This window comes from Oncorhynchus mykiss, chromosome 5, assembly GCF_057628025.1.
Source record: "Oncorhynchus mykiss isolate SJ-2025 chromosome 5, ASM5762802v1, whole genome shotgun sequence".
Taxonomy (NCBI): domain Eukaryota; kingdom Metazoa; phylum Chordata; class Actinopteri; order Salmoniformes; family Salmonidae; genus Oncorhynchus; species Oncorhynchus mykiss.
Window position 1 is genome coordinate 64,045,324 of NC_143026.1, and position 19,248 is coordinate 64,064,571.

Sequence of the window (19,248 nt, forward strand, 5' to 3'; positions counted from 1 at the left end):
TTCTTGTGATCATTTTGACCCCACGGGGTGAGCTCTTGCGTGGAGCCCCAGATCGAGGGAGATTCAGTGGTCTTGTATGTCTTCCATTTCCTAATAATTGCTCCCACAGTTGATTTCTTCAAACCAAGCTGCTTATCTATTGCAGATTCAGTCTTCCCAGCCTGGTGCAGGTCTACAATTTTGTTTCTGGTGTCCTTTGACAGCTCTTTGGTCTTGGCCATAGTGGAGTTTGGAGTGTGACTGTTTGAGGTTGTGGACAGGTGTCTTTTATACTGATAAGTTCACACAAGTGTCATTAATACAGGTAACGAGTGGAGGACAGAGGAGCCTCTTAAAGAAGAAGTTACAGGTCTGTGAGAGCCAGAAATCTTGCTTGTTTGTAGGTGACCAAATACTTATTTTCCACCATAATTTGCAAATAAATTCATTAAAAATCCTACAATGTGATTTTCTGGATTTTTTTCTTCTCATTTTGTCTGTCAGAACTCTCACATCTTTTTAAGTGGGAGAACTTGCACAATTGGTGGCTGACTAAATACTTTTATCCCCCACTGTATGTGCACTGTATATTCATGTGTGGTATTGTATGACCTTTCCTGTCTGTCTGGAGTAAACACAGTCTGTGTGGATGCCATGATCCAAAAGAGTCAAATCCCCATCCTAGGAAGTTGCTGCTCAAACCCGGACTCCCACCACCCCACACACGACCCATTGAACTTATTATCAGTTTTAAATAGAAGTTATAGACTTGCTAACATACTATACTATACTATCTACTATCTGTCGACAACGTTATACAATAATTAAACCAAATTAGAGTTTAGTGTCATCCTCAGTTGGGCTGGGTATGGGCACTTCGCTTTTATGTTGTTCACTCTCAGCTGTTTGATCACTTCTCGGACTCACATCCTTTTCTTCTGTAGGTCTGGGGAAAAATCATGGTCAAAGTAGATTGTTTTCTCCTGAAATGTAACTTGCCTCTGCTCCCAGGCCTGGCGTAGAATAGTTTCTTTGACAGTAAAGTCCAGAAACCGCACTATACGGTGCTTCTGTATCTCTCAGCTTCGTAACCAGTGCCCTCACAAAGCTCATCATATCATTTATTTCAACGCATTCTGCTACCTCAGCATATTTTCCAAGTCGTCACACACCGTGGCTCTGTCCTCACCGGTCTCCTCTGGAATCTTTTGAACTGTCGTTATTTGTTGTTGTATCTACTTGACAAAGTCATTATTCAACTTTTCCTGCCACTTTGTTCAATATTTGCCACTCTTAATATATAGTACTACAGTAGTTAGTTACTTTTCCATTTGGGTCGCAGCTGCGTCTTCCAGCTGTTTTCCCGTTCACAACGTCAACCGGAAACTCCCTTTAGTCCACTGTTAATACAATCCCAAAATGTTTTGCATGTCAGCAGTCAAGTTAAGATATAGGATTTTCAAGACGCAAAGTGTCACTTGCCACATCATCCTGATGATGTGCTTGCTGTCGCTGAACGGATCAGGATGTGACCAATCAAAAGTGGTAAACATGTTTTTATACAGGGTGTACATGTCAAAGTCTCTAAAGCAAGTTGGAGATGAGTGGAGAGAAAAAAAGTGAGCCCTGCGAAGATACCGATGGATGACAGGGTTGGGGTCGATTCCATCTAAATACCAGTCAAGTCAGGAATGTAACAACTTTCCCCTATGGAGAAATCCCATGTCCAATGCAACTGACAGGAATATAAACGGAATTGATCCCAACTCTGATAGTGTTAGAAGGGTCTGGAGGGAGAGGAACTTACTCTTTAGAGTCATGGGTGATCTGGAGACTCAGGTACTGGATGGTGGCCTTCAGCTGCAGGAGACATGGGGTGAGGGGGGGGGGGGGACAAGAATGAGTCAGGTAGGTTTGATGATGTCATTTCGGTCAATGAAATGGTGGAGGTTGGGAGAGGGGACTGGATTAGTATTAGACATTCTGTAAACAAACACAAAGCAAACAGGGAAAACTTCTAACACCCAAAGCAGTCCTTCTGTTTGACATTTCTAACACATTGATGGAAAATCAAATGAATGTGGAATCCATTCTTATTGAAAGCCTCTGATTGACCTACAAGTGCTACCCAGCCCACCTGCCACAGAAATGACAATAGAACACAAGACATTAATGACTGGTAAAACCTGACTTGAGCTAACATACAAGCGTACTGTGACATGCTAACAAACAGTAATTGTCTCCTAGGACACTAGTTTCCAACCTGTGAGTCAATTATAATAAATCAAAAAAGGGATCAAAATATCAATTGTCTTCCAAAAATAATAACAGTTGGGAGCATCTAGATGTTAGAAACTGTCAAACAAAAATCCATCTGTAATAATAGGCATTTCATGTGTTACATTCACTGATAGAATTGACTAAGATATTTTATGTAAAAAATGGTGGTCCTCAAGAGCTTTTGACAGTTATTTGGTGGTCCCCGGAAAGGAACAGGTTGGGAACCGTAGTCCTAGAAATAAACCTGACTAGTGCTCAAATCTCAACAACAGCTACTGACAGAGCAGACACACTAACTACTATAGGTTCTGCCACAGAAGAGAGTTTGGCCAGGCTGAGGTGAATAATGGAGCCCATCATTTTGGCCCTGTAAGAGCTGTAAGGGAAGCCATTTTGTCACGAATGTGAGTGACTGCTCTCCACATTGGCCCTATCACTGTCACGCCCCTGAGTGCCTCAATCACATTACAGCTCAGATTAGTTTCTCCCTTTCTTTCTTTCTTTCTCTCTCTCTCTCACTCACACACTCACACACACACACACACACACACACACACACACAGAGAGCGAGCAGTAGAGGAGAGAGGTTCCCTGCTCAAGGTGACACTGCATTGAGCCGGGACAGAGAGAAGACAGAGAAACATGAGAGAGACAAGCAGCACACAGTCCAGGGACATCTGAAGTGCTGAGGATAGCTTGAGAGCTGGAGCTTGGGTGGAGTGTGTGTGCTGGCCATGAGGTAAATTGAGATGCAGTCCTGTGGGTGGTCATCAATCACTATGATTTATGAATCTATTAGACCCCATTAATAGAATAACCACTTAATGTAGGAGAGATGAGAGAAAGAAAGAGAGTGAGAGGGGGGGGGGCAGAAAAAGAGAGAGAGAATGACATAGAGAGAATTAGGGGTGAGAGAGACAAGGAGAGTGAAGAGACACCTTGCTCACTCACCTCGCTCATTAGTTATTCTGCCCTGCAATTCCTCTACAGCAGAGCTTCCAAAGGGGTGCACAATTTTGTTTTCGCTTTAGCACTACACACCTGATTCAAATAATCAACTCATCAAGCCTTTGGACCTAGGTCAGAGTGGAATCAGGTGTGTAGAGCTAGGGCCCTCCTTCGGGTCCCAGGAGCAGGATTAAGAAACACGGCTCTACAGAGACAGTAGAAATAAAGAACAGAACAGTCTTTTATACTCAGGTTGAAGGTGAAGCGAAGTGATAAGACTAGCAGTGAATGGGAACCTCTACCCAAACAGGCTCTCTACGATAATAGAGTACCCTGATTTAGACATAAATGGACATAACTTGAAAGGATCAGGTCAGGCCTGGGGAACTCCAGTCCTTGGTGACACACTTTTGCCCCAGCTAACACATCTGACTTGAATAAACCACTAATCATGATCTTTAGTTTAGAATGCAATTACTTTAAATCAGCTGTGTTTGCTAGGGATGGGGAAAAAGTGTGACAGCACTCCAGCCTCCGAGGACTGGAGTTGCCCATCCCTGGATCAGGTCATCATCATTGTAGCAGTATATCTCCTTCATCTAAGAAAGACCTTCGTTATGGGTCAAAATGATGCCCATCTAAGAAAATAACATTTTGTGGCTCGGAATCAAATAGGATTCACTACTTTCACTCCTACATCTAGCCATACCAAGGCAGCCAGGGCAGTCCTCCCACTGATACACCCTGGCAGTAGGCCTGTGTGATGAAAACATCTATCAACAACCAGATAAGGGGGCGGCAGGGTAGCCTAGTGGTTAGAGCGTTGAACTAGTAACCGGAAGGTTGCGAGTTCAAACCCCCGAGCTGACAAGGTACAAATCTGTCGTTCTGCCCCTGAACAGGCAGTTAACCCACTGTTCCCAGGCCGTCATTGAAAATAAGAATTTGTTCTTAACTGACTTGCCTGGTTAAATAAAGGTAAAATAAAAAAATAAAAAAAATAAGACTGGCTTCAGACAGCAGACACTACTGCACATCATAGCACACATTACATGAACACCGCTGGTTCTGGAAAAGAATGAATGTCTGTCTGCCCGCCACAAGTGAAGAGAACCATTCATTCGTCTGGAACTCCTGACTAACTGAAAGCTCTCCAAATGAAGTGCTCTCACTGACACTGGTTCACTTAAAAGTAAATCATCAAAAGCACTGAGAACACTTAAAGACATGCTCCGGAACTTTGGCGACTAAGTATTTTTAAACCTCCCGCTTTGGGCTAAATGTGTCAATGTGTAGTTCATACAAACATCATTTTTTGTAGAATTACTGTCTTACCTAAATTAGCCACAAAATCCTTAGTTTGAAAACAGTTTTTCTGGAAGATGGGCTGTGCCACTTTCCCTACATTTCCCCCCACATGGGGCAGCCCCCTAGAAATTCAAGTTCTAGCCAATAAGCTTCAGTCCCTTGCCATTTGAGTGACAGCTAGCAAGTTGAACACACAGCAGAGCGAGAGAAAGAGCAATGACGTGGTGCACATATCTGCACATATGTGACTTAGTGCGCACATTTCTGGGACCAGTTTTGGCTCGTGACCTCTACTTTCAGAACTACTGGATAAAAATAATACAAAAGGTGAGTTGGGAATCTCTTTAAAACACTTAAATCCTTCACCCAGACTGTAGTGTCTCTAACTGAATGCGGTTCATTCATGCTTCTAGTTTAGAACCAGGGGAGAAAAGTGTCTGCAACTGCTTTCATGAATGGAAATGTGCTGCAAAAGCCTGTGTGCTATTCATTAGTGGAACCCGTAGTGAAACATTTTGCAACAGAAAATAAGAATTTGTTATTGGACAGGTTCAGATAGTGCCATCCTGTTTCTACCCGTTTTCTTCCATTTTGTGCCTAATGAGGTCAGTTCTTTATGCTAAATTAAAAATAGATAAATCAGGAATTAGGACTTCTGGAGATAAATCCAATCCCACAGTGACAAGCCTTCATGCAGGGTAGCAGCTCTCTTGATTTACCCAGCAAGCTGCCTCCTCTCCTGTCAATGGCTCCAGGGCACATTGATTTATTACAGAAACAACCAAACAGGTTGAAAATAGACACACACAGACACACAGGGCGATACATTCCCATCAGCATGTGCCATGTAGTGCGATCTCATCCATCAGCCCTCTAGGAGGAGTTGAAGGAAAGATGTGTCTATCACTGTGGCAGAAAGTCTTTCCGATCTCCCCATGTCCTCAGGGATACATTTAGGGAGAAAGGAAGAGGTAATGATGGAAGGATCTGGGGTTAACTCACACTACTCTATTGTACGTAGGGGCAGCAGGTAGCCTAGCAGTTAGAGCGTTTGGCTAGTAACCAAAATGTTGCTGATTCGATTCCCCGAACCGACTAGGTGAAAAATCTGCCAATGTGCCCTTGAGCAAGGCACTTAAACCTAATTGCTCCTGTAACTTACTTAAAATGTCTTATGTACAGTGTACAGTATTTTTTTGTGAAGAATCAACAACAAGTGGAACACAATCATGAAGTGTAACGACATTTATTCGATATTTCAAACTTTTTTTAAAAATCAAAAACTGAAAAATTGGGCGTGCAAAATTATTCAGTCCCCTTAAGTTAATACTTTGTAGCGCCACCTTTTGCTGCGATTACAGCTGTAAGTCGCTTGGGGTATGTCTCTATCAGTTTTGCACATTGAGAGACTGACATTGGAGAGGTTGGATGGAGAGCATTTGTGAACAGCAGTTTTCAGTTCTTTCCACAGATTCTCGATTGGATTCAGGTCTGGACTTTGACTTGGCCATTCTAACACCTGGATATGTTTATTTTTGAACCATTCCATTGTAGATTTTGCTTTATGTTTTGGATCATTGTCTTGTTGGAAGACAAATCTCCGTCCCAGTCTCAGGTCTTTTGCAGACTCCATCAGGTTTTCTTCCAGAATGGTCCTGTATTTGGCTCCATCCATCTTCCCATCAATTTTAACCATCTTCCCTGTCCCTGCTGAAGAAAAGCAGGCCCAAACCATGATGCTGCCACCACCATGTTTGACAGTGGGGATGGTGTGTTCAGCTGTGTTGCTTTTACGCCAAACATAACGTTTTGCATTGTTGCCAAAAAGTTCAATTTTGGTTTCATCTGACCAGAGCACCTTCTTCCACATGTTTGGTGTGTCTCCCAGGTGGCTTGTGGCAAACTTTAAACGACACTTTTTATGGATATCTTTAAGAAATGGCTTTCTTCTTGCCACTCTTCCATAAAGGCCAGATTTGTGCAATATACAACTGATTGTTGTCCTATGGACAGAGTCTCCCACCTCAGCTGTAGATCTCTGCAGTTCATCCAGAGTGATCATGGGCCTCTTGGCTGCATCTCGTAAAAAAGTTTGAAATATCCAATAAATGTCGTTCCACTTCATGATTGTGTCCCACTTGTTGTTGATTCTTCACAAAAAAATACAGTTTTATATCTTTATGTTTGAAGCCTGAAATGTGGCAAAAGGTCGCAAAGTTCAAGGGGGCCGAATACTTTCGCAAGGCACTGTATCTTCCATATCCTTATTGAGTTTGCATAAAATAGGAATTAAAGGTAGGCGTAGCGAAATTACTCTGCCATAATTAAAGCTGCAGTTATCGAAATGCAAGACATCACTCTCACAAATCCAATCGTATTTGTCACATGCGCCGAATACAACTTGTGTAGACTTGAAATGGTTGCTTACGAGCCCATCCCAACGATGCAGAGTTTAAGAATAAAAATTGTAACAAGAGAAATAAAATAAAATACACAAGAATGAAGCTATATACAGGGACTACCAGTACCAGATCAATGTGCAGAGGTATTTGAGGTAGATATGTACATAAAGGCAGGGTAAAGTGATTAGGCATCAGGATAGATAATAATAGGTGTAAAATAAAGAACAGAATAGAAGCAGCAAATGTTGAGTGTAAAAGTGTGTGTGTGTATGTTGTGAATGTGTGGGAGTGTCAATGTATACAGTGTGTATACAGTGCATTTGGAAAGAATTCAGACTCCTTGACTTTTTCCACATTTTGTTACATTGCAGCCTTATTCTAGAAAGGATACAATTGTTTTTTCCCCTCATCAATCTACACACAATACCCCATAATGACAAAGTGAAAACAGGTTTGTAGACATTTTTGCACATTTATTAAAAATAAAAATACCTTACTCATAAGTATTCCGACCCTTTGCCATGAGACTCGAAATTGCGCTCAGGCGCATCCTGTTTCCATTGATCATCTACAACTTGGAGTCCACCTGTGGTAAATTCAATTGATTGGACATGATTTGGAAAGGCACACACCTGTCTGTATAAGGTCCCACAGTTGACAGTGCATATCAGAGCAAAAAACAAGCCATGAGGTCGAAGGAATTGTCCGTAGAGCTCCGAGACAGGATTTTGTTGAGGCACAGATCTGGGGACGGATACCAAAACATTTCTACAGCATTGAAGGTCCCCAAGAACACAGTGGCCTCCATCATTCTTAAATGGAAGAAGTTTGGAACCACCAACTCTTCCTAGAGCTGGCTGCCCGGCCAAACTGAACAATCGGGAGAGAAGGGCCTTGGGTCAGGGAGGTGACCAAGAACCCGATGGTCACTCTGACAGAGCTTCAGGTTTTCTATGTGGAGATGGGAGAACCTTCCAGAAGGACAACCATCTCTGTAGCACTCCACCAATCCATCAGGCCTTTATGGTAGAGTGGCCAGATAAAAGCCACTCCTCAGTAAAAGGCACATGACAGCCCGCTTGGAGTTTGGCAAAAGGCACCTAAAGAAAAAATATTCTCTGGTCTGATGAACCCAAGATTGAACTCTTTGGCCTGAATGCCAAGCGTCACGTCTGGAGGAAACCTGGCACCATCCCTACGGTGAAGCATGGTGGTGGCAGCATCGTGATGCGGGGATGTTTTTTTTGTTAGGATTGAGGGAAATGAACGAAGCAAGGTACAGATAGATTGCTGATGAAAACCTTCGCCAGGACACTCAGGACCTCAGACCGGGGCTAAGGTTCCCCTTCCAACAGGACAACGACCCTAAGCATACAGCCAAGACAACACAGGAGTGGCTTTGGGGACAAGTCTCTGAATGTCCTTGAGTGTCCCAGCCAGAGCCCGGTCTTGAACCCGATTGAACATCTGTGGAGAGACCTGAAAATAACAGTGCTGCGACGCTCCACATCCAACCTGACAGAGATTGAGAGGATCTGCAGAGAAGAATGGGAGAAACTCTCCAAATAAGGTGTGCCAAGCTTTTAGCGTCATACCCAAGAAGACGTGAGGCTGTAATCGCTGCCAAAAGTGCTTCAACAAAGTACTAAGTTAAGGTTCTGAATACCTACCTAAATGTAATATTTCCATTTTTTTCTGTGAAATTTTTTTTTTTAAATGTCTAAAAACCTTTTTTTTGCTTTGTCATTTTGGGATGTTGTGTGTAGATTAAAAAATATATATATTTTAGAATAAGGCTGTAACGTAAGAAAATGTGGAAAAAGTCAAGGGGTCTGAATACTTTCCAAATGCACTGTCTATATAGTCTAGTGAATGTGCGTAGGGTATGTGCAAGATAGAGTCAGTGCAGATAGTCAGTTAATGGTACCCAAACTACTTAGTAGTCTGGCTATTTAGCAGGCTTGTGGGAAGAAGAGGTCTCAGAGCCTGTTGGTACGAGAGACGATGCTCCGGTAAGATTTGCTCACATCGGCCACAGACAGTGAGATCACACAGTCATCCGAAAAAACATGGGCTTTCACGCAAGGCACAGTGTGATATTTAGCTCATTTGGGAGTTCTGCATCGGTGGGTAACTCACGGCTTGGTTTCCGTTTGTAATCCGTTATCGTGTGCAATCCCTGACACACATAATATTGCAGCTTTTCAAGTCTCTCTGATAGGAGACTCTCGAACAAAGCTATTCTTGAGTGACTGAACATTTGCCAATAGAACGCTGAGGAGTGCCGTTCAGTTCTCTTCGCCTCAATTTTACCAGGATTCCATCTCGCCGGTGGCATTTTGGTAGCTTATGAAACAAAGGAATAGGGTTGAACAGTGGAATAGCTGAGTCGTGGAACAGTGAAACAGCTGTCGATCTGATGTCCAGAAGTACTTGGTGGTCATTATGTGATGATAGTATGAACTTTCTGTACAAAAGAAATCAACATAAACACGATAAAAGTCACTAAATAACAAAGTTGGGTTGGAGCTCGTAAGATGTCGCCCTTCAGTGTGGGAGCCACGGGACCAAAACAGCAGAGAAGTTGAGCCTCGTGTTGTTTACTTTCTGCATATATTTCATATCGCTGAGTCTACCTTTAAAATCTTAATCATTGTAATTTTCCCTAGGAATGGATCTGCAATATATCTTTGAAGAGAGAGATTTTAATTTATGTCTTGATTTGTACACTATACCCACATCATTATATCTGCACCAGTTTTGCCAGCCTAGCCCAATCCATAGCTTATGATGAATTTGCCCTTGATACTGTGCAACATTCTCTCCATGGAGAATAGTCCCAACTCACCTGAGAGTTACTCTATTAGACAGCACTAGATAAAACAGTCATAAGTATCAGTGAAGAAGCAGCATTGTGCCGGAAGTGGGAGGATTCCCATCACATTACGACTCTGTTGTGGCACTTCCTACCACAACCATCATCAGTCCACGTCAAGCCCTGCCTCCAGCCCAATGAGCCAACCACTCTACGCTAACCTGAGCATTCCTGGCCCCTCTATCTCGCGCCAACTCTCTACCACGCTCACCCCAGCTGTCACTCACTCACCTTATTGGTCAGACAGTCCACAGATGAAGTACAACACAATTATTCATCTCCCCCCTGGAGACCTACCAAATTCCCACTGACCTTTTCCTCTCCTCCCCTCCATCCCTCCCTTCTCCTTCTTTTATCCATTACCTCCAGGGTGTCCTTGAAACTCCAGCAGCATTTATTAGTTCACCCCAAAACCGCGGGGAGTTGCTGGCTTTGGTTCTCGGGGAGTGAGGGAGAGGACAAGTCAACATTTGGAGAAGTGCGGTATCATGGAATTAAAATAACTCATTCTGATTCTGTGTATGGTACAGTGCATATTCCACTAGCATACTCATCGTGACTACAGCAGCTAGCATGTTTCATCAAGACAAGGGGTTAGGATTGGAAAGGATATCTTAAGTAGGCCTCCACACAGCAGGCAAAATAGTGTGTAGAAAGACTGGAGAGTTGTCTTTAAACCCCAACATAAAGTGTTTTTAACAGTGGGACCCCCGATCCTTTGGGTTTCCACCAGCAAGGTTAGTTGAGGATACGGCGTAGATGGATTCCCTCTAGGGAAAAGACCTTTAATGGAAGGGTTTCAACTCAACATAGATCCACTGTCTGTCTCTCTGGGTAATAAAAGCATGGAGTAACCCCATAATCCACCACTCCTTTCCCCGGTGAAATCCACTTCTCCAGTTTCACTTATGTAACTCAGCCAGCGAGGGTGGAAAGGAGAAAAATCTTCGCCCAGGCAAAAGTGACCCCTAATCTGATTAGTTGCCTACAATCCCGTTAGGCAGCCATATTGATGCATGTCCACGCTGCTCGCAGCTTGCTACTGTCATTTCCTCCAACCTATCATCAGCACTGGGCCACCTTCCCTCCCTCCGCCACTGACTGATTATGGGACGCTTCTCTCCCTTCTCTTCCTGCTTATTTGTGTACTGGTTGTTCCGGGTGCTTCATCTTCTCCCATATTGTCTACTCTAATTAATGCTCCACAGAGTCCATTTATGAAAGGGAAAAAAGATTGAATCAAGTATGGTGGAATATTAGGGAGAAAAGGTGACCTTTGTAGTGTTTAATTTCTGTTGGCCCCATGATGCAAGTAGATGGAGAGGGAATAAAAGTATGTAGGGTATATAACACGAAGTGTGGGAATAATAGTGTAAGGGTGAGTTACATTCGTCTTGGTAGTGTGTGTGGGTGTATGTTTGAGGATGTTATTACTTACAAAGCATACTATGATACACACATTCGTATCGGCAGCTAAATATATGATTCACACTACAGAAACAAATCACGTCTACAGAGAAACAAATCACGTCTACAGACGAGAGAGAGAGAGAGAGAGAGAGGCAGAGGCAGAGAGGGACAGAGACAGAGAGAGAGAGAGGCAGAGGCAGAGAGGGACAGAGAGAGAGAGAGAGAGAGAGAGAGAGAGAGAGAGAGAGAGGCAGAGAGGGACAGAGAGAGAGAGAGAGAGAGAGAGAGAGAGAGAGAGAGAGAGAGGCAGAGAGGGACAGAGACAGAGGCAGAGAGACAGAGAGAGACAGAGAGAGAGAGAGCGAGAGAGAGAGAGAGAGAGAGAGAGAGGCAGAGAGGGACAGAGACAGAGGCAGAGAGACAGAGAGAGACAGAGAGAGAGAGAGCGAGAGAGAGAGAGAGAGAGAGAGGCAGAGAGGGACAGAGACAGAGGCAGAGAGACAGAGAGAGACAGAGAGAGAGAGAGCGAGAGAGAGAGAGAGAGAGAGAGAGAGAGGCAGAGAGGGACAGAGACAGAGGCAGAGAGACAGAGAGAGACAGAGAGAGAGAGAGAGAGAGAGAGAGAGGCAGAGAGGGACAGAGACAGAGGCAGAGAGACAGAGAGAGACAGAGAGAGAGAGAGCGAGAGAGAGAGAGAGAGGCAGAGAGGGACAGAGACAGAGGCAAAGAGACAGAGAGAGACAGAGAGAGAGAGAGCGAGAGAGAGAGAGCCCTCCAGAGGCCTGCCATCTGTCACCTCTGCTCCCCAGCACCTGCTGATGAGGTGCTGCTAGCCCAGCGCATCACCGCTGCTTGATACCACACTACCAGAGCACGCTGGGCTAGCTGACAGACCTGCTTAGGATGTCTGTCTGCTCTCCGTTAGTGCTGAATGCCAGACACGTAAGCAGCACAGCACACACACAGCTTCACACACACAAACGGATCCACACAACCACATACACACACCATTTTTTTGTTATAACGGGGACAGTAACATCAGTAATCTAAAAAAAAAACTAAAAAAAACTTTAACCCATTACAGTCTAAGCTCTGTCTAAAAGGGGGGGTTCTACTAAGCTATATGGAATGCCAAGGATAATTTTGCTATTTGATTTTGAATTTTAAAAGACCCCTTTAAGTATCAACAATAATAGTGAAGACATCAAAACTATGATATAATACATATGGAATCATGTAGTAACCAAAAAACTGTTAAACATATCAAAATATATTTTATATTTGAGATTCTTCAAAGTAGCCACCCTTTGCCTTGATGACAGCTTTGAACACTCTTGGCATTCTCTCAACCAGCATCATGAGTTAGTCACCTGGAATGCATCTCAATTAACAGCAGTTGAATTAATTACAAGTTCATTTGTGGAATTTCTTTCTTTCTTAATGCTTTTGAGCCAATCAGTTGGGTTGTGACAAGGTAGGGGTGGTATACAGAAGATGTGGTGTACATTTTCTGGATGGTATACAGAAGATAGATCTATTTGGTAAAATACCAAGTCCATATTATGGCAAGAACAGCTCATAAGCAAAGAAAAATGACAGCCCATCATTATCTTAAGACATGAAGGTCAGTCAATCCAGAAAATGTCAAGAACTTTGAAAGTTTCTTCAAGTGCAGTCGCAAAAACCAACAAGCACTATGATGAAACTGGCTCTCATGAGGACCCCCACAGGAAAGGAAAACACAGAGTCACCTCTGCTGCATAGGATAAGTTCATTTGAGTTACCAGCCTCAGAAATTGGCAATTAACTGCACCTCAGACTGCAGCCCAAAAAATTGCTTCACAGAGTTCAAGTAACAGACACATCACAACATCAACTATTCAGAGAAGACTGCGTGAATCAGGCCTTCATGGTCGAATTGCTGCAAAGAAACCACTAGTAAAGGACACCAATAATAAGAAGAGACTTGCTTAGACCAAGAAACATGAGCAATGGACATTAGACCTGTGTAAATCTGTCCTTTGGTCTGATGAGTCCAAATGTCAGATTTTTAGTTCCAACAGCCGTGTCTTTGTGAGATGCAGAATAGCTGAATGGATGATCTCCGCATGTGTGGTTCCCACCATGAGGAGATGTGATGGAGTGGGGGTGCTTTGCTGATGACACTGTTGGTGATTTATTTAGAATTTAAGGCACACTTAACCAACATGGCTACCACAGCATTCTGTAGCGATATGCCTTCCCCATCTGGTTTGCGCTTAGTGGGACTATCATTTGTTTTTCAAAAGGACAATGACCCAAAACACACATCCAGGCTGTATAAGGGCTATTTGATCAAAAAGGAGAGTGATGAAGTGCTGCATCAGATGACATGGCCTCCACAATCATTTGACCTCAACCCAATTGAGATGGTTTGGGATGAGTTTGACCGCAGAGTGCAGGAAGAGCAGCCAACAAGTTCTCAGCATATGTGGGAACTCTTTGAAGACTGTTGGAAAAGCATTCCAGGTGACTACCTCATGAAGCTGGTTGAGAGAATGCCAAGAGTGTGCAAAGCTATCATCAAGGCAAAGGGTGGCTACTTTGAAGAATCCAAAATATATTTTGATTTGTTAAAACACTTACTTGGTTACTACATGATTCCATGTGTTATTCCATAGTTTTGATGTCTTCACTATTATTCTACAATGTGGAAAATAGTAAAAACAAAAAAAAAACTTGAATGATTAGGTGTGTCCAAACTATTGACTGGTACTGTACTTCCATACATTTTCCCCCACAGATACCGGGGGACCTTCAGACGAGTCTTGAGGCCTGTGGGCATCCTAGAGCAAAACGGAGAACACCATAGCGTTCATGAGAGTCACATATAATAGATTATAGGCAAACCGTTCAGAGCTACCGTACAAACCGTTCGGAGCTACAGATGATTTTGTGAAAAGACCGATTTTCGGGATGTCTGACAAACACCGCTCTAGCTCTGTCAGCTTTCACCGCAGATGCAGAAGTGCAACATTGGTGGATTGAGACGCATCCAATGCAAAAAACATCTCTCTAACTTAAACAAACACATTTTTATGGGTATTTTTTTATTATCATGCTAATTGGATTTCCGCAGGTGCGTGGACATCGACTCTAGGGGGTTAAAGGGCAAATCCACCAGTTTTCAACCTAATATTCATCATCTCCAGCATTTCTATGATCTGTGGTTAAAAACATGAAGAAGAAAAGTCCTAAAAAATGCTTCTTTGTGACATCACAGGATAGGATTAAAAGTAAAGAACAATGATTTTCAAAACATGCCCAAGTGAGAGTATTTCCTTGCTCCCCACACCACCCTGATTCTCATAGTGTTTAAAAAAAACAAACATTTAATCTGTGTTAAATGTTTGATGTCAACAGGTAGAAATTTTTTACTTTAAAAATGTATCTACAAAACGTAGACATGCGACATTTTCATATATGCTGACACTGGTATTGTGATGGAGAGAATGAAAATGAGGAAGAAAAGTGGTGGAGTTGCCCTTTAAGGAAAATGTTTGTATATATTTCTTCATTTTGTTTATGTTTAGCTCACATAATATAATGTCAAAGAATGCATTAAAAGTGTCTGTAATAGAATAAAATAGGCAAAAAGACAATAAGAGGGACATGTAGAAAATAAATGGATTTATATAGCTTCCAAAATATTTTTTACAACGGTGGGGGAGTACCAAGATGGAGGCCTGGTGGCTTCAACACAGCGCCCCCCATCAGTCATCCTTACAAATCTTTGGGTAGAACATTCCATACAAATGCGCACACACTACACACACAGATTGCTGGGGAAGAGCACCTTCAGCTGAACCCAGGTTGGACAGAGACGGTTCACATCAATACACTGTATTATTATAATGAAGCCATAGACTTACAAATGCAATTGCAAGTCCTAGAAGCTTTTCCATTTCAGGTACTGCACTCAAAAAGCTTTTCAATCCCAAACCTTGCATTCAATGCACACTCAAATACACTGACTGTACTACAATATATCCAAGAAAGCACATTGCTTCTACTTAAGAATTGGCACATCAATTACAATCTCTGGCAGTCCTTTATCCAAGAAAATTGAAGGATATGGACCTTAACATGAACTCCAGGGCTACTGTCTGTATCCTTACACTCCAGTAGTAGAGGCGCTGCAGGAAATCTGTGCTGTGGTGTCCTGGCTATAAGAGGACTGTGGTGGTGCGGATCTGAGGCGGTGTCCTGTCTTTAAGATTATTAATGGAATCCAGGCTGGTTCTGCATGAATCTGGCCAGGCACCGTGACATTTTTAAACAGGGAACTGGAACCCCTACTGAGCAAATCCAGAGAGAGACAGAGAGAGCACAAGTGCTAAAGAGAGAGAGCAGCAGCACTGCTGTCAGTATATAACTAGCCCATCAATGGTCAGTAAAGGTGAAGGAGCACGACACTCTAAATCCACTCTGAAATTCTGGCACTGTATAACATGTAAACTGGGCAAAGTAGGCTGTGGGGGGTAGATGGAATGGAGGAGTTATTGACAAGGGAAGACAATATTTAATTTAGCCCTCCCAGCCCCATGCTTGGCAATAGGGCACAATGACAAACAGCTAGCTCAAAGACAATCCAATTGTAAGGGCCCGGGGCCTTCATACCCAGTTAGGTAGAGGCAAAACAGGGTAGCGTTCAACCACATTTATTTTTTTCTATTTGTAGTGGTGCAAATAATATGTCAATGATAGACGTGACGATCGTATACAGTGCACTCGGAAAGTATTCAGGCCCCTTCCCCTTTCCACATTTTGGAATAAATGTATTTTATCCTCATCAATCTACAAACAATACCCCAGAATGACAAAGCGAAACGGGTTTTTAGATTTATTTTTTAGAAATACCTTAGTAACATAAGTATTCAGACCCGATGCTATTAGATTAGAAATTGAGCTCAGGTGCATCCTGTTTCCATTCATCATCTTTGAGATGTTTCGACAACTTGATTGGAGCCCACCTGTGGTAAATTCAATTGATAGGACATGATTTGGAAAGGCACACACCTGTCTGTACAAGGTCCCACAGTTGACAGTGGATGACAGAGCAATAACAAAGCCATGAGGTCAAAGGAATGGTCCATAGAATTCCAAGACAGGATTGTGTCGAGGCACAGATCTGGGGAAGGGTACCAAAAAATGTTTGCAGGATTGAAGGTCCCCAAGAACACAGTGACCTCCATCATTCTTAAATGGAAGAAGTTTGGACCCACCTAGACTCTTCCTAGAGCTGGCTCCCCAGCCAAACTGAGCAATTGGGGAGAAGGGCCTTGGTCAGAGAGAACCTGATGGTCACTCTGACAGAACTCCAGAGTTCCTCTGTGGAGATGGGAGAACCTTTCAAAAGGACAACCATCTCTGCAGCACTCCACCAATCAGGCCTTTATAGTAGAGTGTCCAGATGGAAGCCACTCCTCAGTAAAAGGCACATGACAGCCCACTTGGAGTTTGCTAAACGGCACCTAAAGGACTCTCAGACCATAAGAAAAAAGATTCATTGTTCTGATGAAAACAAGATTTAACTATTTGGCCTGAATGCCAAGTGTCACGTCAGGAGAAAACCTGGCACCATCCCTGCGGTGAAGCATGGTGGTGGCAGCGTCATGCTGTGGTGATGTTTTTCAGTGGCAGGGACTGGGAGACTAGTCAGGATCGAGGGAAAGATGAACAAAGAAAAGAGATCCTTGATGAAAACCTGTTCCAGAGCGCTCAGGACCTCAGACTGGGGGAAGGTTCACCTTCCAACAGGACAACAACCCTAAGCACACAGCAAAGACAACGCAGGAGTGGCTTTGGGACAAGTCTCTGAACGTCCTTGAGTGGTCCTTGAGTGGTCCAGCCAGAGCCTGGACTTGAGCCCAATCAAACATCTCCAGAGAGACCTGAAAAAAGCTTTGCAGCGACACTCCCCATCCAACCTTACAGAGCTAAAGAGGATCATTAAAAAAATAATCAGGCTGTAACGTAATAAAATGTGGAAAAAGTCAAGGGGTCTGAATACTTTACAAATGCAATGTATTTCCACTAATATTTCTTTATGAAATAAATATTTTACAATTGGTCATGAACTGGTGTTTTTGTTTAGGAATAGAGCAAATAATTTCACCTGCGCACCTGGCTGGTTATATTACTGCGCTGCCCAGTGACGCAAGCCTACCAGATGAGCTAAACTACTTCCATGCTCGCTTCGAGGCAAATAACACTGAAACATGCATGAGAGCACCAGCTGTTCCGGAAGACTGTGTGATCACGCTTTCCGCAGCCGACACGAGTAAGACCTTTAAACAGGTCAAAATTACTAGGCCGCAGGGCCAGACGGATTACCAGGACGTGTACAGCGAGCATGCGTTGACCAACTGGCAAGTGTCTTCACTGACATTTTCAACCTCTCCCTGTCTGAGTCTCTAATACCAACATGTTTTAAACAGACCACCATAGTCCCTGTGCACAAGAATACTAAGGTAACCTGCCTAAACGACTACCTACCCATAGCACTCACGTCTGTAGCCATGAAGTGCTTTGAAAGGCTGGTCACGGCTCACATACACCATTATCCCAGAAACCCTAGACCCACTCCAATTTGCATACCACCCCAACAGATCCACAGATGATGCAATCTCTATTGCACTCCAAACTGCCCTTTCCCACCTGGACAAAAAGGAACACCTATGTGAGAATGCTATTCATTAACTACAGCTCAGCGTTCAACACCATTGGTTGCATCACTGCCTGGTACGGCAACTGCTCGGCCTCCGACGGTAAGGCACTACAGAGGTTAGTGCGAATGGCCCTGTACATCACGGGGGCCAAGCTCCCTGCCATCCAGGACCTCTATACCAGGCGGTGTCAGAGGAAGGCCCTAAAAATTGTCAAAGACTGCAGCCACCGTAGTCATAGACTGTTCTCTCTGCTACCACACGGCAAGCGGTACCAGAGCGCCAAGTCTAGGTCCAAGAGGCTTCTAAACAGCTTCTACCCCGAAGCCATAAGACTCCTGAACATCTAGTCAAATGGCTACCCAGACTATTTGCAGTGCCCCCCCCCCCCCTCTTTACACCACCGCTACTCTCTGTTGTCATCTATGCATATTCACTTTAATAACTCTACCTACATGCACATACTACCTCAACTAACCGGTGCCCCCGCACCTCGACTGTTTTGGTACCCCCCTGTATATAGTCTTGCTATTGTTATTTTACTGTTGCTCTTTAATTACTTGTTAAACTGTATTGTTGGTTAGGGGCTCTTAATAAGTAAACATTTCACTGTAAGGTGTACCTATACCTGTTGTAGGCTGGGTTTCTGTACAGCACTTTGAGATATCAGCTGATGTACGAAGGGCTATATAAAATACATTTGATTTGATTTGATTTGATTTGTATTTGGCGCATGTGACTAATAAAATTTGATTTGATTTTGATTTATTATCATCATCTTTTTTGTTTCTACTTTGTCAAAAGAAGCTGTAACTGGACTTTAGTAATTACTCTAAATTACTTTAGTAATTACTCAAATTACTCTCTATTACTAATTTAATATACAAATAAAGTTGATCAAATGGATTGCACTAATATTTTATTGCAATGGAAATTAATAGGCTATAGGCCTATGTTTTTTCTAGTAGAATTATACAAAATATATCTTGGTCTTCAGTTACAATGAGAGTGCAGCGGTTCAGTGTATAGTGTAGACTAGACTAGTGATTCAAAAGAGCAATAACTGCACATTAAATATACATTATACATTATACATTAAATACATGCGGACAAATATCCTGCCTCCATATCCTGCCTCCAATGTGTTGTGTTATGGAGAAAATGGGGGGGGGGGGGGGGGTCGGTCATGTTTACGGTAACTGAAAAAAGTTACTGCTGTTTTCCTTGGTTTCACTGTAACTGCCATCACTCAAGTCAGCTTTTTACCTTGGTTTCACTGAGCTTTGGGCTGCAGTGTCTACGGTTTGTTGACCTTGGTATTATCTATTGTTCTTTGCTG

At 43.1% G+C, this 19,248-nt stretch overlaps 1 protein-coding gene across 1 annotated transcript in view; it reads right to left on the bottom strand.

Moving 5' to 3' along the window:
- Window positions 1–19,248, bottom strand: part of LOC110524270 (DNA-directed RNA polymerase, mitochondrial) — a 101,037-nt gene that overhangs the window by 20,397 nt on the left and 61,392 nt on the right. Inside the window, exon 16 of the mRNA XM_036978023.2 lies at window positions 1,787–1,839. Coding sequence (XP_036833918.2) covers window positions 1,787–1,839 — 53 coding nt within the window. The remainder of the gene's footprint in view (window positions 1–1,786; window positions 1,840–19,248) is intronic.